The sequence below is a fragment of the Pseudocercospora fijiensis genome (genome assembly GCF_000340215.1).
Source record: "Pseudocercospora fijiensis CIRAD86 unplaced genomic scaffold MYCFIscaffold_2, whole genome shotgun sequence".
Lineage (NCBI taxonomy): Eukaryota > Fungi > Ascomycota > Dothideomycetes > Mycosphaerellales > Mycosphaerellaceae > Pseudocercospora > Pseudocercospora fijiensis.
In genome coordinates this window covers 1,224,192-1,241,643 of record NW_006921533.1, presented here as the reverse complement: position 1 = coordinate 1,241,643, position 17,452 = coordinate 1,224,192, and the positions used below count along the sequence as shown (strand labels likewise).

At 48.1% G+C, this 17,452-nt stretch overlaps 6 protein-coding genes across 6 annotated transcripts; 2 read left to right on the top strand and 4 right to left on the bottom strand.

The window, feature by feature from the left end:
• Positions 1–299: 299 nt before the first annotated feature.
• Positions 300–1,533, bottom strand: MYCFIDRAFT_65012 (uncharacterized protein; the record flags this gene model as incomplete). The annotated part of the gene is made up of 3 exons (XM_007924507.1): positions 300–398; positions 458–1,120; positions 1,177–1,533. 3 exons carry the CDS (start codon positions 1,531–1,533, stop codon positions 300–302), a joined length of 1,119 nt encoding a protein of 372 aa, XP_007922698.1.
• Positions 1,534–2,160: 627 nt separating this feature from the next.
• Positions 2,161–3,916, top strand: MYCFIDRAFT_186072 (uncharacterized protein; the record flags this gene model as incomplete). The annotated part of the gene is made up of 3 exons (XM_007924867.1): positions 2,161–2,174; positions 2,276–3,455; positions 3,506–3,916. The coding sequence occupies 3 exons, from the start codon at positions 2,161–2,163 to the stop codon at positions 3,914–3,916; spliced, it is 1,605 nt and encodes a 534-aa protein (XP_007923058.1).
• Positions 3,917–4,200: 284 nt separating this feature from the next.
• MYCFIDRAFT_213871 (uncharacterized protein) lies at positions 4,201–5,712 on the bottom strand (the record flags this gene model as incomplete). Its single annotated transcript, XM_007924866.1, has 1 exon — positions 4,201–5,712. The coding sequence occupies exon 1, from the start codon at positions 5,635–5,637 to the stop codon at positions 4,201–4,203; it is 1,437 nt and encodes a 478-aa protein (XP_007923057.1). The 5' UTR covers positions 5,638–5,712.
• Positions 5,713–5,858: 146 nt separating this feature from the next.
• On the bottom strand, positions 5,859–8,951 carry MYCFIDRAFT_161135 (uncharacterized protein). The gene is made up of 2 exons (XM_007924865.1): positions 7,342–8,951; positions 5,859–7,239 (listed from the first exon to the last, which is right to left on the bottom strand). Exons 1-2 carry the CDS (start codon positions 8,870–8,872, stop codon positions 6,050–6,052), a joined length of 2,721 nt encoding a protein of 906 aa, XP_007923056.1. The 5' UTR covers positions 8,873–8,951; the 3' UTR covers positions 5,859–6,049.
• Positions 8,952–9,105: 154 nt separating this feature from the next.
• Positions 9,106–10,136, top strand: MYCFIDRAFT_59842 (uncharacterized protein; the record flags this gene model as incomplete). Its single annotated transcript, XM_007924459.1, has 5 exons — positions 9,106–9,258; positions 9,316–9,530; positions 9,587–9,647; positions 9,698–9,955; positions 10,011–10,136. The coding sequence occupies exons 1-5, from the start codon at positions 9,253–9,255 to the stop codon at positions 10,134–10,136; spliced, it is 666 nt and encodes a 221-aa protein (XP_007922650.1). The 5' UTR covers positions 9,106–9,252.
• A 42-nt stretch (positions 10,137–10,178) lies between these two features.
• MYCFIDRAFT_171382 (uncharacterized protein) lies at positions 10,179–14,387 on the bottom strand (the record flags this gene model as incomplete). Its single annotated transcript, XM_007924864.1, has 4 exons — positions 10,179–10,386; positions 10,437–10,630; positions 10,681–10,703; positions 14,366–14,387. 4 exons carry the CDS (start codon positions 14,385–14,387, stop codon positions 10,179–10,181), a joined length of 447 nt encoding a protein of 148 aa, XP_007923055.1.
• Between the last annotated feature and the right edge of the window lie 3,065 nt (positions 14,388–17,452).

The window sequence follows — 17,452 nt, the reverse complement described above, 5'->3', positions numbered from 1 at the left end:
CTTGTAGTAGATATTGATTCATCTTCGACTGACTGTAAATGTACATTCGCCACTGCTCATGCTTCTACATAGCTAGCGTAAACGCAACTCAGCGCCTGCTTCCACGCTATGCCATGCTATGCTAAATGACCATTCGCTACCCAGGCCAGATGACAACTCTAGAGCTAGCCGCATGTGGCTGCATGCGGATAAAGGCCTGCCAACAACTTTTTAATATACAGAGAGAAGAGTGACAATGCCGGCGAGCCATGCCGACGCCGATGCCGATGCCGATGCCGATGCCATTGCTGATCATAGGATTAGAAGGGAAGAGAGGCCGGCTGGACCTTGTCTTGCTGCTCGATGATCTCTTCACCTGTCGCTTCGATCGATACCGCGAGACCGAGTTTAGCAGAGCTCTGCAGAAAATCATTAGCATCAGGAGCAGAGCACGGAAATGTGAATTACAGAGACATACTTTGGCATGATCCAGCTCGCCCGCGAATGTCACTTTCACAGGTGGTGCAACGACCTTGTCCAACAAACATCCAAGCTTGCCCTGGCTGTCGACTTGTGCTCTGAAAATCGATCGTGAGAACTCATACTTGGCACCCAGTGTCGCAAGACCCTCTTTTCGCGGGCCACCCATCATGGCATTTGCTCCAGAAAGGCCTGCGAACTGGAGGTTGACGTCCACACCAGTCTCCACCTTGTCCATCAACCTTCTCCAGTAGCTCAACTGCAGGCCACCCTGAGTCAAGAACTGAGCACTGGCTATCCAGTCATCAGCCTTGTATCGTCCTGCGTAGCTCAAGGCTGCATCGGGACCCATTCCACCACCAGGCTTTTGCAAAACACCCTCTAGACCTAGCGCCAATCTAGGTGTGATGCTCTGAAGATAGGATGCAATGAATGTTCCCGTAAGTTCGCCTTCCAAAATGCTAGGGTTGAGGCTCTTCAGGGAGGCAGTGAAGTCGGCGCCAGCGTATTCTTGCTCGAGGGAAAGCTGCGCTCCGCCGGGGTTCATGCCTGACGAAGGCTGGATCTGCACTTGAGACCTGAAGATGAGGCGATCGGTGATTCGCGAGTTGAATCGGGCATTTAATGATGTATCTGAGTCTAGCTGAGCTTGACAGAGGATCTGGATGGGTATGCATTAGCTGATGAGAGTTTGCGATGATCGGGCAAGACACATACATTGTTTGTGCCATATATAGCCAGAAATGTGTAGGGCGACAAAAGCTGTGATCCACTCGAGAAGGCGTGGCTGATCTGGAAGACTGGGAAGATGGAGAAGCTCTTGTTGAGCTCTGCTCGCAGGCCAGAGAAGGTCTGGTTGTTAAGGAAGACCTCTTTTTGCACCTCTCTCGCAATTTCACCGACCGTTCCGGGGTTGCTCAGACCAAGCGCTTCTCTTCGCTCCCGTATCGATCGATATGTGTCGAAGATTGCATCGATGAAGGTGTTTGTGCGCGGCGGTGAAAGGGTTGCTGGCGGAAGCGCATGGACGTCTGCTGGGACTGCAGGCTTTTCTACAGGAGGCGCCGTGGCCATTGTGAGAGGTGGTCCAGCGTCAGGTTGTGATGGTCGACGTGATTTTTCGGACGTGGGCGACGGCGATGCTCCGTAGGTCAATGGATTAGGTGGATGGCTGGACGTATGGATGGGAGATCTTCGCAGAGCAGAACGTGAACTTTGACGAGAGAGGCTCCAAGCTCGGTCTTGGCACTTTTCGCGCGGATTCGGATTGGCTGTGGTGCTGTGGATGAGGCGTGGGCGGGTATGGATTTGCGGACTCCGCTATGTAGTTCGGCGCGGACTCATCGTCGCGCGACCGAAGTGTAGCCACCAGTGGAAGCCGCTCTTCGAAACTTGAAGCAGTGCAAAGCCTTCCACGTGAGCGCGTCTCTGGCTGATCTCGGCCTTGACATGGACTGAGCTTGCCGGCGCGCACCGTGAATGGTATCGTCACTGCTATACACACACCTCCCACTTACCGGGAACCCGGTCCTCTCTACCCACATCTCCGAAGCTCGTGTACCTCCGAACAGGGAAGCTGCAGTGAGGAACCTGGTCGCGAGGCTGAGGGAAGCCAGGCGAAAGGAAAGTGAGAGTGAGAGCAAGTACGAGTGCCTTCGCGTCGCAGTCCGAGGCTCGATGTTCACGGCAGTAGTAGTCAGCATGGACACTTTACTGTAAGCTTCACGTTCACCTTCCCCTTCCCTTCCCCTTCATTTCCGTCCGCCACTTCGAACAACCACCACGAGCCCATCACATAGTGACCCAACATGGACAGCACCGCCGATGTGGCCGCCACCGCGCCCAGCTTTCGGAGAAGATCCAGCACTTATGTCGACGCTATCCATGACCTGCCGGAGAAAGAGTCCATGGCCCCTGCCCAGCTGTACTCGACTGAATCTGGACGACTCTTCCATTCCGGACGCATAGTCATTGCCACCGTCGGTCTTCCTGCTCGTGGCAAGACGCACGTGAGCGTTGCTCTTGCCCGCTATCTTCGCTGGCTGGGCGTCAAGACGCACATCTTCCATCTTGGTGACTACAGGCGTGGATTTCTTGGTGCCAAGGCCGAGATCCCTGATGATTATTTTCATGTCAACGCCAGTACATCTTCCGTCCTACTGCGAAACAAGATCCTGAAAAAATGTCGACAAGATATCTTCACTTTTCTCAATCACGAAAACGGCCAGATTGCGATATATGATGCCGTAAATCCTTTGGCCAATGGTCGCCGAGCACTTGCTAAGGAATTCGAAAAGCATGGCGTGCAGACCCTTTTTATAGAATCCACCTGCACAGACGACCGAATCATTGAGGAGAACGTCCGGTCTGTGAAGATAACTTCTCCCGACTATATTGGGTGGAAGCCAGAGGATGCTGTTCAGGATTATCTTCGCCGCATCAATGCTCGCATACCTCACTTCGAGCCTGTCGAGGAGCGCGATCTACACTATGTCAAGATGATCAATGCCGGAGAGCGCGTGATCGTGAATCGATGCAATTTTGGCTACCTGTCGCAACGAATCGTCTTCTACCTCCTGAACTTGCATATCAAAAGTCGACAGATGTACTTTGTGAGAGCTGGCACTACCCGAGACGAGGAGACCTTCAAAGGCGATGCCCACTTAAGCGCAGAGGGTCAGGACTACGCACGGAAAATGACGGACGCATTACTGGCGCACCGAGAAATGGAACGACAGAGCTTGATCAGGAACGGAGCACCCGCATCGACGGCGCTGAAGCCACTGAACGTGTGGACATCGACTCGCAAGCGAACCGTTGAGACTGCGCAATTCCTCGAGCAGAAGGGCTACCGTGTGCGCCAGCGGAGTCAGATGAGCCAACTCAACCCAGGTGTATGCGAAAAGCTTAGCGAGCGCAGGATCAGAGAGCTCTTTCCGGAAGAAGTGGGAAAGCACGAACAGGATCCGTACCATCACAGATACCCAAGAGCTGAAGTAAGTCATTCAGTCGAGATTTTAAATGCAGCCTGCTGATGTGTCTACAGTCATACCACGATCTGGCCGTGCGCCTAGAGCCCATCATTCTCGAACTCGAACGCGAACAAAACGACCTTCTCATTATCGCTCACGAATCCGTTCTGCGCGTGCTATACGGCTACCTCATGGCATGTTCAGCGCACGACATCCCAAGCCTACAATTCCCTCGTGACGAGATCATTGAAATCATCCCAGCATCATACAGCAACAGCTCCAAGAGAATCCATATCGATGGCGTGCCCGATCGAATCCTTCCCGGAAGTCCAGAGGATATCTCAATACCCGTCCCTCCGTCCGGTGCCATCAGTCCACTCTCGGGGCTGGGCACTCCAGCTGGTGCGAGTACTCCTGAGAAGTCGGGAAGAGAGACTGGTATGCTGCCCTTGAACCGCGATACGCTCAGTCCGCCGAAGTCATAGTGTGCTCGAGCGAGACAGGCTCGTGGGTCAATGGATTTAGCAACGTACCTGTTTGATGCTTGCGCTATAGTTGATGACGATGATGACGAAGATAAGAAGCTCATGATACAGCGTGGAGTTTCTTCTACATAGAGGGCAGCATAGCTCTGACTTGAGCGCATTGTTTTTTGGGGGAGTGTTTTCTGGCACGAGCTCAGTCGCATGAACATACATACTCGTCGTTTGGAATGTCTAGTACAATCCTGGGTATCAAGAAAAACTGTCTATACTGAAATCGGAATTCCTCACCCAAGTAAATCCTCGACCTCCTCACCAACGTGCTCATTCTCATCTCCACCCGTCGTACTTTCCTCCGCAGCAACACTCCCCTCCTTCCCCGATTCCTCATACCAAGCCATATCAATCCACTCGACAATCTGATCCCTCGCCCTCGGCAGCATGGCATGATAATCCGGATTCGCATCCGGCGCAAACATGGCCGTGTGAGCCGCGACCTCATCCTTCGCCGCCTGATTACAACATCGAATCCATGTCCCTTTACCCTTAGAAGAATCTTTCGCAAATTCTCGAACTTGTTCGGTTTCTGCTTCCAAACGTTCCTGCTCTGCGTTGTCGTCATTGAGTTTCCGCCTCTTAGGCGATGGCTTTTCTGTCGAGGGGAAACCATGTTTTGTGCCCATATTAGCAGTAGCAGAATTTCCGTTCTCATCATTCTTGCGATTGTTATTCTTAGGAATGACACAAAACGTCCTCTCCTCCCCACCCCCAAAAAACTTCCCAGCATGTTTTGTTTGATTTGTGCCTTTTCTTCCTCCAAGAGCACCGTAGAAATTCGCGAAGCCTAGATCATAGGTTTGAGTCAAACGGACGAGTTTTTCCACTCGTTTCTGCAGTTCTGCGCCTCGTGCGAGACAGCCGACGAATTCCAAATGGCTACCTGCCCATGCGAGACCTTGGTTGATTTGGTTCCAGTTCAGATATGCTGCGCCCGCGACACCGGCGAGAGCGGCTGCTGCGCCGCCGAATGCTGCGACTTTGCCCCAACGGCCCCAGCCACCGGGTTTGGTAGGGGTAGCTTCGGGTGCTGGGAGACCTCGAGTTGATGCGTTTGCGATGGGGGTGGTGGATTTGGGGGAGTTCCAACCGAAGAAGTTGGTGGCTGTGTCGAAAGCTTTGTAGGCGGTGGATGCGTGGTTGATTTGTTCCTCAGCGCCATGGGCAAGGACTCCGGGAGATATGCCTAGGTATGGGGTATCGAACGCTAGCACAGCACGTATGTATGGAAAGAAAAGTCTGGAAGTCTCGCTCGGCGGCGTGCTGGTGTCGTTCTGTGGTGTCGTAGTAGTGTTGTTTCCAGAAGGATTCCAATCTGAGTGGGGGACTGGATCATCTCTTGCGATACTGAGAAGTGCTTCTGCGGCAACTATCCCTCCCATTGAATGTCCGCATAGCACAACATGCACCGAAGGATCGACTGTGGGTGAAGGTGTGCCATTCGCGACTTCGAGATCGATTACTTTGTTCTGAAGCCATTCTACCAGTCTTGCAACGCATTCTCTCAAATCGCCTCGGGTTTCGTATTTCGGGTATTGTACGGATAGGACGTTGATGTTAGGTAGCGAGTGCGAGAGTAGGGCGCGGAGGTCCTTGGGGAAGTTGTGGAATGTCGCGTCGTCGCCTTTGAAGCCGTGTATGAAGACGAGCAGGAGCGTCTTCTTCATGATGATTGTTGGTGCTGTTGGCAGCGCGCAGTCGGCGCAGCGTTCGGTGGTACGTTACATGTCGGTTGAGATGTTGAGGTCAGAGGTGAAGGGGTCAGATTATTAATAAGGCTACGTAGGTAGATTCTAAAAGTGAGGTATAAAACATGTGAGGCTGATGTGGGGCGTGACCTTGGACTCGAGCAACCACACAATTGGGATCATGCAGCATGGACGTGGATACGGATGATTACGATGTCTGAGTTCTGAAACTACGTAGCTGAGAAGAGTACGTCTATATGCAATTCGCCAGAGCCGCCAAGTGGATATCTTCATAATCTGTGTGTCTCGGGTCTCGACTCTCTGCCCAAGTTCAGCGCCCATTTTAAACGCCATCTCATGCTTCCCTGCTTACTCAAGGAAAAGAACTCATTCACATATCGTAACTGGCAGCGATGCCAGGAGCAGGACCTTCGAGGTCTACCCGTTCCACTCTACTGCGGATGTCGTTGCTCTCCCGCACAAGATTGCCGAAGTATTTCCTGGCCACCTCGTTCTCGCTTTGGATCTTGACCGTTTCGCGCTTCTTCTCCTGAAGATGCTCCATGTTGCGCTGCAGACCTTCGCGAAGTTTATCGGCAGGATATTTGAGTGCTCGTCGCACTTCCGAGCTTATGCGAAGAGAGTTCGAGTGCGTGTAGTCCAAAGCCGCAAGCTGTGCAGCAAGTTTGGCGCTCAGACGTCGCGGCAGCGACTGCGGAATTTGTGATATCGCATACGACACACCAAGGGCAACGGCCAAGATCATACCTGGCACAAAAGCTCTCCGGAGGTTGTTCGCACCCACGACTCTTGTCGCTGTTAATGCGCCATCGAGCCAGCCCACGCCACCAAGCATTCGACCACCAACGACACCAGCCACTGTCACAGCCATGCTTGTGCCAGCAACCTTCTCCTGTCTTTCCCACATGTTGGTAATGTCGAAGAAGTCCCAAAGCTCGGGCTCGAAGTCCACTTGGCGCGATAGCGCGTCACGTCGGCTCTTGAACATCTTCTCTGAGCGGAAGGTCAAGTCGACGTATTGATCGCCCAGATGCAGAAGGCCGAGGCTCTTGATGCTGCTGACTCCATGAACAGTCTTTTCGCGGGCTCGTTCCTCACACCACCTGACGGTCTCTGTGATCTGGTTGAGCATAGCCGCTTTGAGATCCTCAGCATAAGCATAGGCACCAAAGAAACCCGGGTATCTCACGCCAAGGTCAGCTTCCGCAACTTGCGCGATTGAGTCGTTCAATGTATTCCTTGTCAGACTATAAACCTCATTGGAGGTCTCCTCGATATTGGTCGCCACACTTTCATCGGCTTCCGATCGTGCCTTCTTCGACTTCTCAAAGACCGGCTCTAATTGACGTAGCTCTTCGATCACCCTATCCAGCTCGTTTTGTGCGACATCCTTGTTGACGCTCGCGAGGGTACCGAGATCTCCCAGGACGTTCATAAGATAAGTCTTCGCAGGCGCAAGCTTCGAGCGAGCACGTTTTTCAAGCACGAATCGACGAAGTGAAGCCTCAAGCTCACTGAAGTCGTCGATGGCGTCCTTTTCTTTGCCCTTGCCTTTTTTGACTTTTGGAGGAGAGCCTGGCTCGCCATGCTTGCCTTTGGGCTCATCATCATCATCATTATTGTCCTTATCGTTGTGATCATCGTCAGAGTAGCCACTTGAACCAGAGCCACTTCCTGCGTTGTCTCCAGGAGGCCCGCCCGGAGCAGGCGCTACAGGAATAGAGTTGCTCGACACGAAATGAACCAGCTCCGCAGATTCCTTGAATGTAGCCGGACTCAAGTGTGCAATTTGCTTCAGAACCGTCTCCTGGCAACGTTTCTTGTCGCGAATACCATCGAAGCCATTTACTACCATGAACATGTATGCTTTCTCCCGTGCAGCGTTGAAAATAAATTCCTTGGCGGATAATGTGAAGTGGTTGGCTGCAGACACGACGAAGACGACTACGTCAATCTCCTCCTGCCTTGCAAACAGCGCTGTGGTCTTGAGAGAATCATTGTTGAGTCCGGGAGCATCGATCAAAGCTATATCGACCACGCCGTTGTTGAGGAGAGATTGATCGACGGACCGAATGTCCTTGATGTAGACCTTGCACATCGAATACCTGTCGCTGTCGATCACGACGTCCTCAAGTTGTTTTAGAGCGAAGACGTGGTATGTGCTCTCGTCGTTTCGATCGTAAGTGATCCCGTGTGGTATAGCATGCACTTCTTCAATACTTCCATTTTCTCGGCAGTCCAACACCTCGCAGAAAATGGCTGTGCAAGGTTGCTGGTCCTCGGGTAGAATCTTGCGCCGAAGTAAGGCATTGCAGAAAGTCGACTTTCCGGCGTTCAAGTCTCCCGTTACCAGAACCTTGCTCGATGTGTCCTCGATCCTTTCTCGTAAAGCAAAAAGATGTCTTACGCTCTTGTTTATTTGATTGTCCAACAGTGAAGCCACAGACTGTTTCTCTAGCGAATGCACGATATCGGATTGAGCCAACCCTTCCATCTTCAGTTCAATCTTCAACACTGAGAAATCCTGAGCCAGCTGCGGAGTGACCAGTCTGGGCTCAGCGAGCTGCTGTTTCGGCTCGGCATCTTGACTTGATTCTGCCGTAGGGTGTGTCCCTAGCGTTGTGTCTGCTCGCCGAGGTAGCTGTGGTCTCGCAGAGGCGTTCTCGCTGCGGTCTTCGATGTCGAATGTCGACTGTGTATACGAAAGAGTAGGTCGCTTGTCCGATCTAGAGGGCGGTGGAGAAGAAGGTCTCTGCACGGTAGGATAGTGCGCCGGCCACTTGGTATTCATCTCTTGCAGCTTCTTCAGCGTCTCCACGGTCTGATTGATTGCACGACCTAGCGCGGTACGATTCTGGTTGTAGAACAGCTGGTGTACATGGGCAGCTAGTGCACGCCGCTCATTCTCGGACTCTGGATTGGTCTCTCCGGGCCGTACAGGAGTATGCGCAGGAGTGTATCGATCTGTAGTCGGACCCGGATGCCACGCGTTCTCCATCGTGTCATCGCCAGTGATGCTTCCTCCATACCCTGAGTCTTCGTCCAGAAGCGCCTGTAGCCTCGCTGCGCTTTCTGAGCTTGAGCCAGCGCCGACAGTCATATACTGCGGGCGTCCAGAAGCGCGCCCAGCGGAGCCGCCACTGCTGGACGAGGGTCCGGCGCTGGGCTTGTCAAACGGATTGTTCGCACTCATCGCAGCGTACCGTATGCAAACTGGCTCATTTCGTAGTTGGTGGGTGTGGTCGCAATTGGCATGCACGGGTGTGTGAAGTCTCAGTGGCCAAAGATCAAATGTTGTTTGTCGCGAGTGATCTCATGCGCTCGTCGTTCCTCGGCATCCAATCGGCACACTCTTTCGCCGAACTATGGCTGCCTCTTGGGCCATCACTCTCGAGCTCTTGTCAATGTAAACAATACTGTAGCCTGCCAATACTATATACTCGCTGAGGGCTTGCCAGAGTCATACAAGCTGATTGAGCGAGGATCGTTGCAGTAGAAACCAATAGCAGCGCTTTCCTGACTCAGAAGCCGCCAGATAGCCTGCACAATACCAAGTCGGGGACAGCAACAACGATGAATGTATGCAGAGTTCCCTTTGGATGTGATAACGGGCAGTGGCTGATGAGCGATGGATAGATCATTGAATGGGCGTTCGGCAAGCGCATGACGCCAGCAGAGCGTCTGCGCAAGCACCAACGAGCACTCGAGAAGACGCAGAGAGAACTCGACCGTGAGCGAACAAAGCTAGAGAACCAAGAGAAGAAACTGGTACAGGACATCAAGAAGAATGCAAAGAATGGTCAAATGGGCGCGGTCAAGGTACAGGCAAAGGACCTTGTGCGAACGAGAAGGTACGACATCAGACTGAGCTGCTTTCGTGCGAAGATGTGGCTGATTGTCAGGCCAGATATATCCAAAAATTCTACCAGATGCGCACGCAATTGCAAGCAATATCACTACGAATCCAGGTAGAATGCCCAAAATCTACCGACTTCAAGTCGTTTCGCTAACTCTGCAGACTGTCCGGAGCAACGAGCAAATGATGCAGAGCATGAAAGGTGCGACGAAACTTCTGGGCAGCATGAACCGACAAATGAATCTTCCGGCACTACAGCGAATAGCCATGGAATTTGAGAAGGAGAACGACATTATGGACCAGCGTCAGGAAATGATGGACGATGCCATCGATGATGTGACAGGTCTGGAGGACGAAGAGGATAGCGAAGAGGTCGTTAACCAGGTTCTTGACGAAATAGGTGTCGACCTCAGCCAGACGGTAAGTCTTGTCGTCAGCTATGCTGGAAAGCACATTGTGCTGATAGAGACGGCAGCTTGGCGAGACGCCGACAGGACTTCAGAAGAGTGCCGTGGCGGATGGAAAAGTTGCCCAAGCCGTTGGAGCAGGCGATCCAGGCGACGATGACCTCCAGGCACGACTTGACAGCTTACGAAGATGACGAAATTGCATGACCACGATGGATACCAGTGTTCTCTTTGATCTATTGTGGCGTTTGGGGCAGACGACGACTACAGCGAGCATTATTGAAGGAGATAAGTCTGCGATACGTTGGTCCGAAGCTGCGGCTTCTCAGCAGTTTAACCGTCCCGCTGTCCAGGTACAGTGTGCTGAGGTACAGCAGTACGGGCCATGGCCTTGGGCATTCGTCTCCAGGTCGGCCGGTCGAGTCGAGGAATTGATTGGCGGGGCTCAATTATTAATGAGATCTAGACTCGGTCATCCGGGCAGCCGTATTCACGCTTTTTGAACAAATGCTGCAGCAGTCTGAGACGGATGTTGTGGACGACAGTGTCGTGGATAGGCATGCTGCTTAGCAGACAGATGAGAAGGCTCATCAGTGAGAGGATGATCAAGCGGACAAGCACGAAGCTTCTTCGAGATTTGCCATCGTTGGCCAAGTGTTTCTTGGCCACTTCCCCGAGCCCCAGCTGGCTGCCCGAGCCCCAGTAGATTATAAGATTACGAAATCAGCTATTCCTTACAAAATCGCGTGTAGAAGCGATTTCTGGATCCCTGCGGCCACTGCCGACCGGGCAACTATACTACTATTAACTATAAAGCTAAAGATTGTTAGCAAAACAGTAGTATAGCAAAATTCGAGGTATTATTAATAGTTACAGTAGTAGTAATAGTTCTATCTACTCGTTTCTAAGCGGGTTACGGCCTGCGGCCTTATAACTACGCGAAGCTATATATACTAGCTTATACTAGTCTCTTAGCTACTAGCTAGATTGCTATTACTATTATATTTAGTACTAGTAGTATTAGTAGTATTATTGCTATCGATATTGCTACTATATATAATACTATTAGTATTGTTGCTATAGAACGCTATAGTGCAGTAGTACCTGCCGTACTAGCTATATTAGTAAATACTAATATTGTTACTATTGCTATCGCTATTGCTATTTAAACAATGCTGCCTACTATCGGCTATAGTTAATCTATTACTAAGTACGCTGTTCTTTACGCGCTCGAAGGTTATTAACCTCTTGCTATAGAAGGTCTAGCTTAGAAGGAGGTTATAGTTTAACTAGAAGTGCTTCTTACTATAGATTATAATAGTCGAAGCCTATAGGGTAATAGGCAGGTCTATAGGCACAGTTAGCCTTCTAGCAAGGGCATAACTAAGTGCGGCATTAGCTCTTAACGTACTTGTAGTAAGTAATAGTAGTCCTTAATTAAGTAAGAGATACGCCTAGCTCTAATATAAAGTCTACGGTCCTTGCTATTACTGTCTTCTACTTCTTAGCGACCGCTATAGTACGTTACGGAAACTTTTTTACCAATCGCGACGATCCTATCGACAGGATCGCTTAGGATCCTTAGGATCCTTAGGATCCTTAGGATCCTTAGGATCGCACGTTAAAGATCTTGTCTAACAGGATCGTCGCGATCCAGAAATTCTAGCAAATCTGTTCGTGTTAAGAATTTTGTTCTTTACCGTCCGACTCGTATATCGAGTCGGGCTCGAGTCGTCGCATGTGCTAGTACTAGCATTTGAATTACATTTTCTATCGGATCTGTATATTATACGATAGTTGCTTCTACTAACATCCAACGTTTATACGCATACTCGGGTAACTACTAGCATTTGTATACGTCTACTACGTATACTAAGTTAGTACCGACTTAGCGACCGACTCGTATAGTATTAATAGATTTCGTTATATTGTATAGGGCATCTATTTATTACGGTTAACAAGAATGTATTCTATTCGTCCTCTACGGCTATATTAAAGCGATATACCTCTACTTTCTTTCGTTTGTTTCCTTTCGACTTCTTCTTCTCTTTTACTATATATCTCCTAATTCTTCGATCCTACGTCTCCTCGTTAAATACTATCTCCTTAACTTTGCCGCCGTCCGCCTCTATATCCGCCTACTATATCTACTCCCCCTCTTCTAGCCCTAATACATCCCTAACGCGATTACTTACCGCCGCGAATGAAGTCTTGTCTATTATATAAGACTAGTCGGAATACCTACTATTCTTATAGTAATTAGCGCGCAATCCTTCCCTATTACTATTACCGCGGTATATCTATACCTTTAGTATTAATTGTCTTCGGTTCTATTATATTCTATTGTCTTAGTTGCACTTATACCGTTACCTCCCTATACCGAAGCAAACGGATTAGTAGCCCCCGTCGGCTCCTAATCTATCGCTTAGAAACTGCTCTATAGTATAGGCAGTCTAACATCGTTTTTCTTAGGTAGGGCCTCCGCCTCCGCTAACCTATCTATCGCATTGTCGCCGGCTTTAAGTTGTTTACTTAATTGTTGCCCGGCAGACGCTTTAGGACCTATCGATTATATTAGTAGGTAAGAGAAACACGGCGCTCGTAGACTACTCTTACTATAGCGCTCGATCGATCCGCCTTTATCGTCGGAATCTAAAACGACGTCGATTGCTATAAGTGTATCGATGTCGTTACATACGCTCTCGAAGTTATTTATTAATAATTTAAGGGTATCCTATACTCTGCCTATATACCGTACGTATATCTTCTACGCTTTCGACAACCGAAGGTTACGAGTAGCTTAATCCGTCGCATTCTACGCAGTTATCCGATCTAGGAACGGCTAGTGCATTAACTTGTAATCTAGGGCTAGCTAGATCGCTTTACCTCTAACTTTAGTTAAATGCGACTCTATCGACTATCCAGTTAGTATTCTACCGAGTACCGTAGCGGTAGACAATATTATAAAAGGAGTGACTTTATAGTAGTACTATTTGATATATGTCTTCTAGCCTCGCCGATCCTACCGGAGTAGCACACCCGCTAAACATTTATATATAAGCTTACTAAGGTAGCGCGTAGTATATATCGACCGTTAGCTATTATCTAGTAACTATGCTATTTTAGAGAGGGTCTTACTAGTTTCTCGTCGTAGCACTCGAAGATTTGGTTGTCGAGCATCCTCTTAGCGTATACTATCCTTTTTAGAGTATCGGTTATTGCGATCGGTGCTTGGTTTGTTAAGGTTAATCGGATATAGGTGTTAATATAGCCTCGCTCCTTTCGTATAGCTTCTCGCAACTATTCTAATATTAGTCTCGATACTATTATATCGGGATCTCTACCGACTGCTTAGACTACGTCTCTCGACAGTATATAGCTACCTAGCTATAGTACTATTGTACGTAAAGCTAGTAATCGATCGTAGTTTTTACTATATACCTCCTTAATTGTTTCGTCTACCTATACTAGGGTTTAGGTAGTAGGAAACATCGTCTTACATCCTCGGGCCCTAGTTAACGTAATAGCGAATAGTTCACGACGCGTCTCGTTATACAAGATTTGCTCCCTTACTTCGAGTAAGCCCTTCTTTCGATTTAAACGTTCTTTACTAGAAGTCGTTGAGCCTTTGTCTCGCTTCTTACGTCGTTTTAATAGCTTTGCATCGTCGCTCTAATCCGCCCTATCGTCGCCGTGCTTCCGTTTTAGCCTTGCCGGATCTTTGCTATTCTTGCCCTTATACTAGTTACGTTAGTCCTCTATTACCGTGCTCTAGCGTACGTTACCTTTATGAATTTCGATCTAATACTAGTCGCTATATATAAACGAGTATCCTCCCCGTTTTCTTCTTCGAATCTAGTATCCCTATCCGACTCTATCGAGTTAGATAACGACTCAGTTCTGTATTTATCTTCTTTATAGTTGCGACCTATCCTAAGTATACTATAACGAGTAGTAGTATTGTTGCGAATCTAACGTAGTATATATTAGACTATACGCGTCTTCGTACTTGTTTACCCTACGAAAAGGGGGGCATTAAATTGCGGTTTTATCTTCTGCTCCTATATAGACTGCCCGAGTCGCCGTCTATAATCGCTTATTAGTCCTGTCGGATATGCCCCGCTAACGCTAAAGCATAATCGTAGCCTATAGACTATTCGCTATTTTCGTACCTTGTCGACGCTAGCCTAATTCGGTCGCGAGTCGGATTCGGGAACTATTAATCTAGCGCTATTATTAGTCTGGCGGTAATTATTACAGTCTATGCCGACGGTATATAGCAATACTATCGACATTGCACTAAAGTAATCGGCGCATTTAGACTATTTATTCCTCGCTCGGTCGCTACTACGGTATATATAGATATATATTCTTTATCGGTAAATCAATCGGCGTTAGCTAATCCGCTAGGTCGAATACACACCTTCGAAGCCGCCTCGCAGCATCACGGGTTAGTTAGAACTATCTCTATCGGCGTATTTAGCCAATTCGAGGTTAATAACACCGTAGAGGCCCTATACTCGACAGATGCAATTCTAACTAGATTAGCTAGATATATGCAATCTACCCTAGCACGACGACTACTAGTCGTAGCCGATTTAGCCTTTCCTTAACTATCGGGCTACCCCGAGTCCGCTATCGCTATAGCGCGATTAGGGTGCTTAAATATAGGCCGAGATTAAATAGATAAAGGAAGAGATCGCGGCGCTTAAGACTGCTATACGTAATATGCTTACTATATATTAGTATATGTCTAAGATTAAAGCGTAGTGCTTATCGTAGTCGGGGCATCTTGCCTTCCGTTTGATAAATAGATTGGTGCCTATTACTATTAGAGTAGGACTTCTATATCGGACTTAGTGAAATTAATTATTTATCTCGCTTTTCTACGTTCACATTTACGCTCGTTCTGCCTCCTTAATTTGCCTATAGATTGTAAATCGCAGCTGCAGGCCTCTGCCTAATGTATCGGATAGACTAGCCCTCTACTGTCGCTCGTTGTTAATTCGAACGTATCTATATTAGTCGCTTATCTAATATAAGGCGTCGACGCCGGCTTCGAAACTACAATCTACCCGCAGTATCTTAACTAATCGTTCGAGGTCTATGTTATCGACTCCTACTAACGCGCGGCCTCTAACTGTAGGCTAGCGATAATCGAGTTTATATAGTCGACATATAGGTTTTACCTTCCCGTTCTGCTCTTATACTGTAACTATGCTCTGCTATACATTATTTAGTACGCGGTACGGCGGCACCGCTCTAGATCCTTCTAGTATCGCTAGTCTAGTATCCGTAGATATAGCAATTTCCGCGCAATCGCTAGTATCGCCGACTCTACGCGTTGTTACGCGCACCGTTTTTCGTCTCGTCCGTCGGCGATAATTAGAACAAATCTTATACACTAGGCACCTAAACGCAGTCTGTCCCTCTACCGTACGGATCTGCTTTACTACCTTAGAGAACTTTTCTTCGTATTTCTCGTCTATTAATACTAGGTCGTATAGGTAACCTTACGTCCTTCGGCGTTCCGGCAATAATAGTAATCGGAACGTGCTACTAATCCAACTAGACTCCTAAATTAACCTCTCGACGCTAGCGTAAAATGCGTAGTATATCGACGGCGATAGGCTAAGGCCGCGGGTAATACCGCCTATTGAATATTAATCGCGAGGTAGTTAAGTACGTAGCATTCTCGAAGGCGGTAGTTGTATATATAGCGTAGTAGAAAGTCGACGTTAGTTAGTAGTAGAAACTAGAACTACTCTAGTCGCGGGGTTTGCTAATGCCGACTCGGGCCCTAATTCGGTATCGAATCGGGTGCTAAGCCTACTAGGCAACTTCTACATCCTCTATTACTAACTTCGGCAGCGGGTTCGGCAAATTACGTTATCTATTATCTCGCTTCTTAACCTTACGCCTAGTATATTGTGTTGCCGCGGATTTATATACGGTCGTTTATTCGGCCTCCTACGTAGACTACTACTCTAGTACACGATCTATAGAATATTTCGATCGTTTTATGCCTTTATTTGCTACTCGTTGTAGCTAAACACATGCCTTTTCGCCGCCGATAGAGTTAGTAGCATCTATAGAAAACATGCTATCTTGATCGTTAGCTCGAACTATCTGTATGCCCTACTCTCGGGTCCTAAGACTAACCGCCTTACTAGCCTGTACCCTCGTACTATAGCGGGTCTAGTCTACCCGCTATCGTATAATAATTGTTAGTTACTATAAGGACATAGATCGGTTAATTTAGCTATATTGCGTAGCTTATAAGCACTCGCGTCTCGCGCCGGCGATCGCAGTCGCAACTCTGCTATAGATAGGCTTATATTTACTTTACTAACTTTCGATTACTTGTTACGTAGTACTATGTTTACTGCGACTTGTTAGTCCTATATCTAGAACCGTCTATCGTATAGGGGTTTACACTACAACGATTATCTACAGCCTTATTACTTCGGTTACTAGTTGCGTAACTGAACTATTATATACTTAAGCGCTAGATGCCTTACTTCGTCGATTTATTAGTTAGTTAGGCCCGACTCGCTAACCGACCCGGTTACGAGGCAGGCATTTAAGGTCGTTACCTTTCCTTATTACTGCCTTCTTTAACATTTACTATTAACTCGCACTAATATACCTGTTCTATGTATATGCACCCCCTTACCCTCTCTATCGCACGTATAGTATATTATTTCCTTCGCTAATGCCCTATTCTAACTCGTATATAGGCCGCACTATATAACTTAGCCGTCGTGCTCGACTAGCGTTAAGCTAGTATATATAGACACTCGTTATATAACGCAACTCTAACGGCTCGCGTTAGGGTCGGCGGGTATAAGTAGCTCTCCGCTCCTATTCTTACCTCCGCCGACCCTAATATATAGCGAATTTCACCAACTCTATTAGTTTATCTACTACTCTCGGATAGTGTACGTCGTTGTCGATCTATAGTCCCTAACCTCTGTTATATAAGTATTACTAATCAGTATAACCTATTATATACTAATGCTGTATACTAGTTACAAACTCGTCGCCTACTGCCTTTACCGAGATAGTAGTCTCTGCGAATGTCGAGGACTAGCTAAAGGACAACGAGCTACTAATTAAAGCCTTAAATAGCGGTAAAGACGTCCCTAAATATGTTATACTAAACCTATATAGCATCGACAAGCCTCTTCTTACGTTAGTAATAAAAAGGCTCCTTCCGCATCTAGAGAAACATTTTTTATTTAACTAGTTAAAGGGGAAGTAGAGTCGCTAGCCCGTTAAGGGGCATTATAAGGAGGAGAAAGCTACAGTATACGCCATTGCTAGCAACCTTAACTATCCTACTAAACCTAGACGTACGCTATTAATGCCCGAATAGTACTTTAAAGATCCTAAACAGGCTCCGAAGTAGTATATTAGGGGAATGCTTCCGTAGGACAATATAAATAGTCCGAATAATAAAATTCAGAGGTCTATAGTCTACTTAGTATGCCGACTTGTATAGAAGGTT

What these genes read in the sequence shown, in the direction of transcription:
- MYCFIDRAFT_161135 (XM_007924865.1), bottom strand. Translation starts at nt 8,872, where the DNA reads ATGAGTGCGAACAATCCGTTTGACAAGCCCAGCGCCGGACCCTCGTCC. An exon ending in CAACGCAGGAAGTGGCTCTG is followed by an intron (nt 7,240 to 7,341) that starts GTTCAAGTGGCT and finishes CTCCTCCAAAAG; the next exon opens with TCAAAAAAGGCAAGGGCAAA.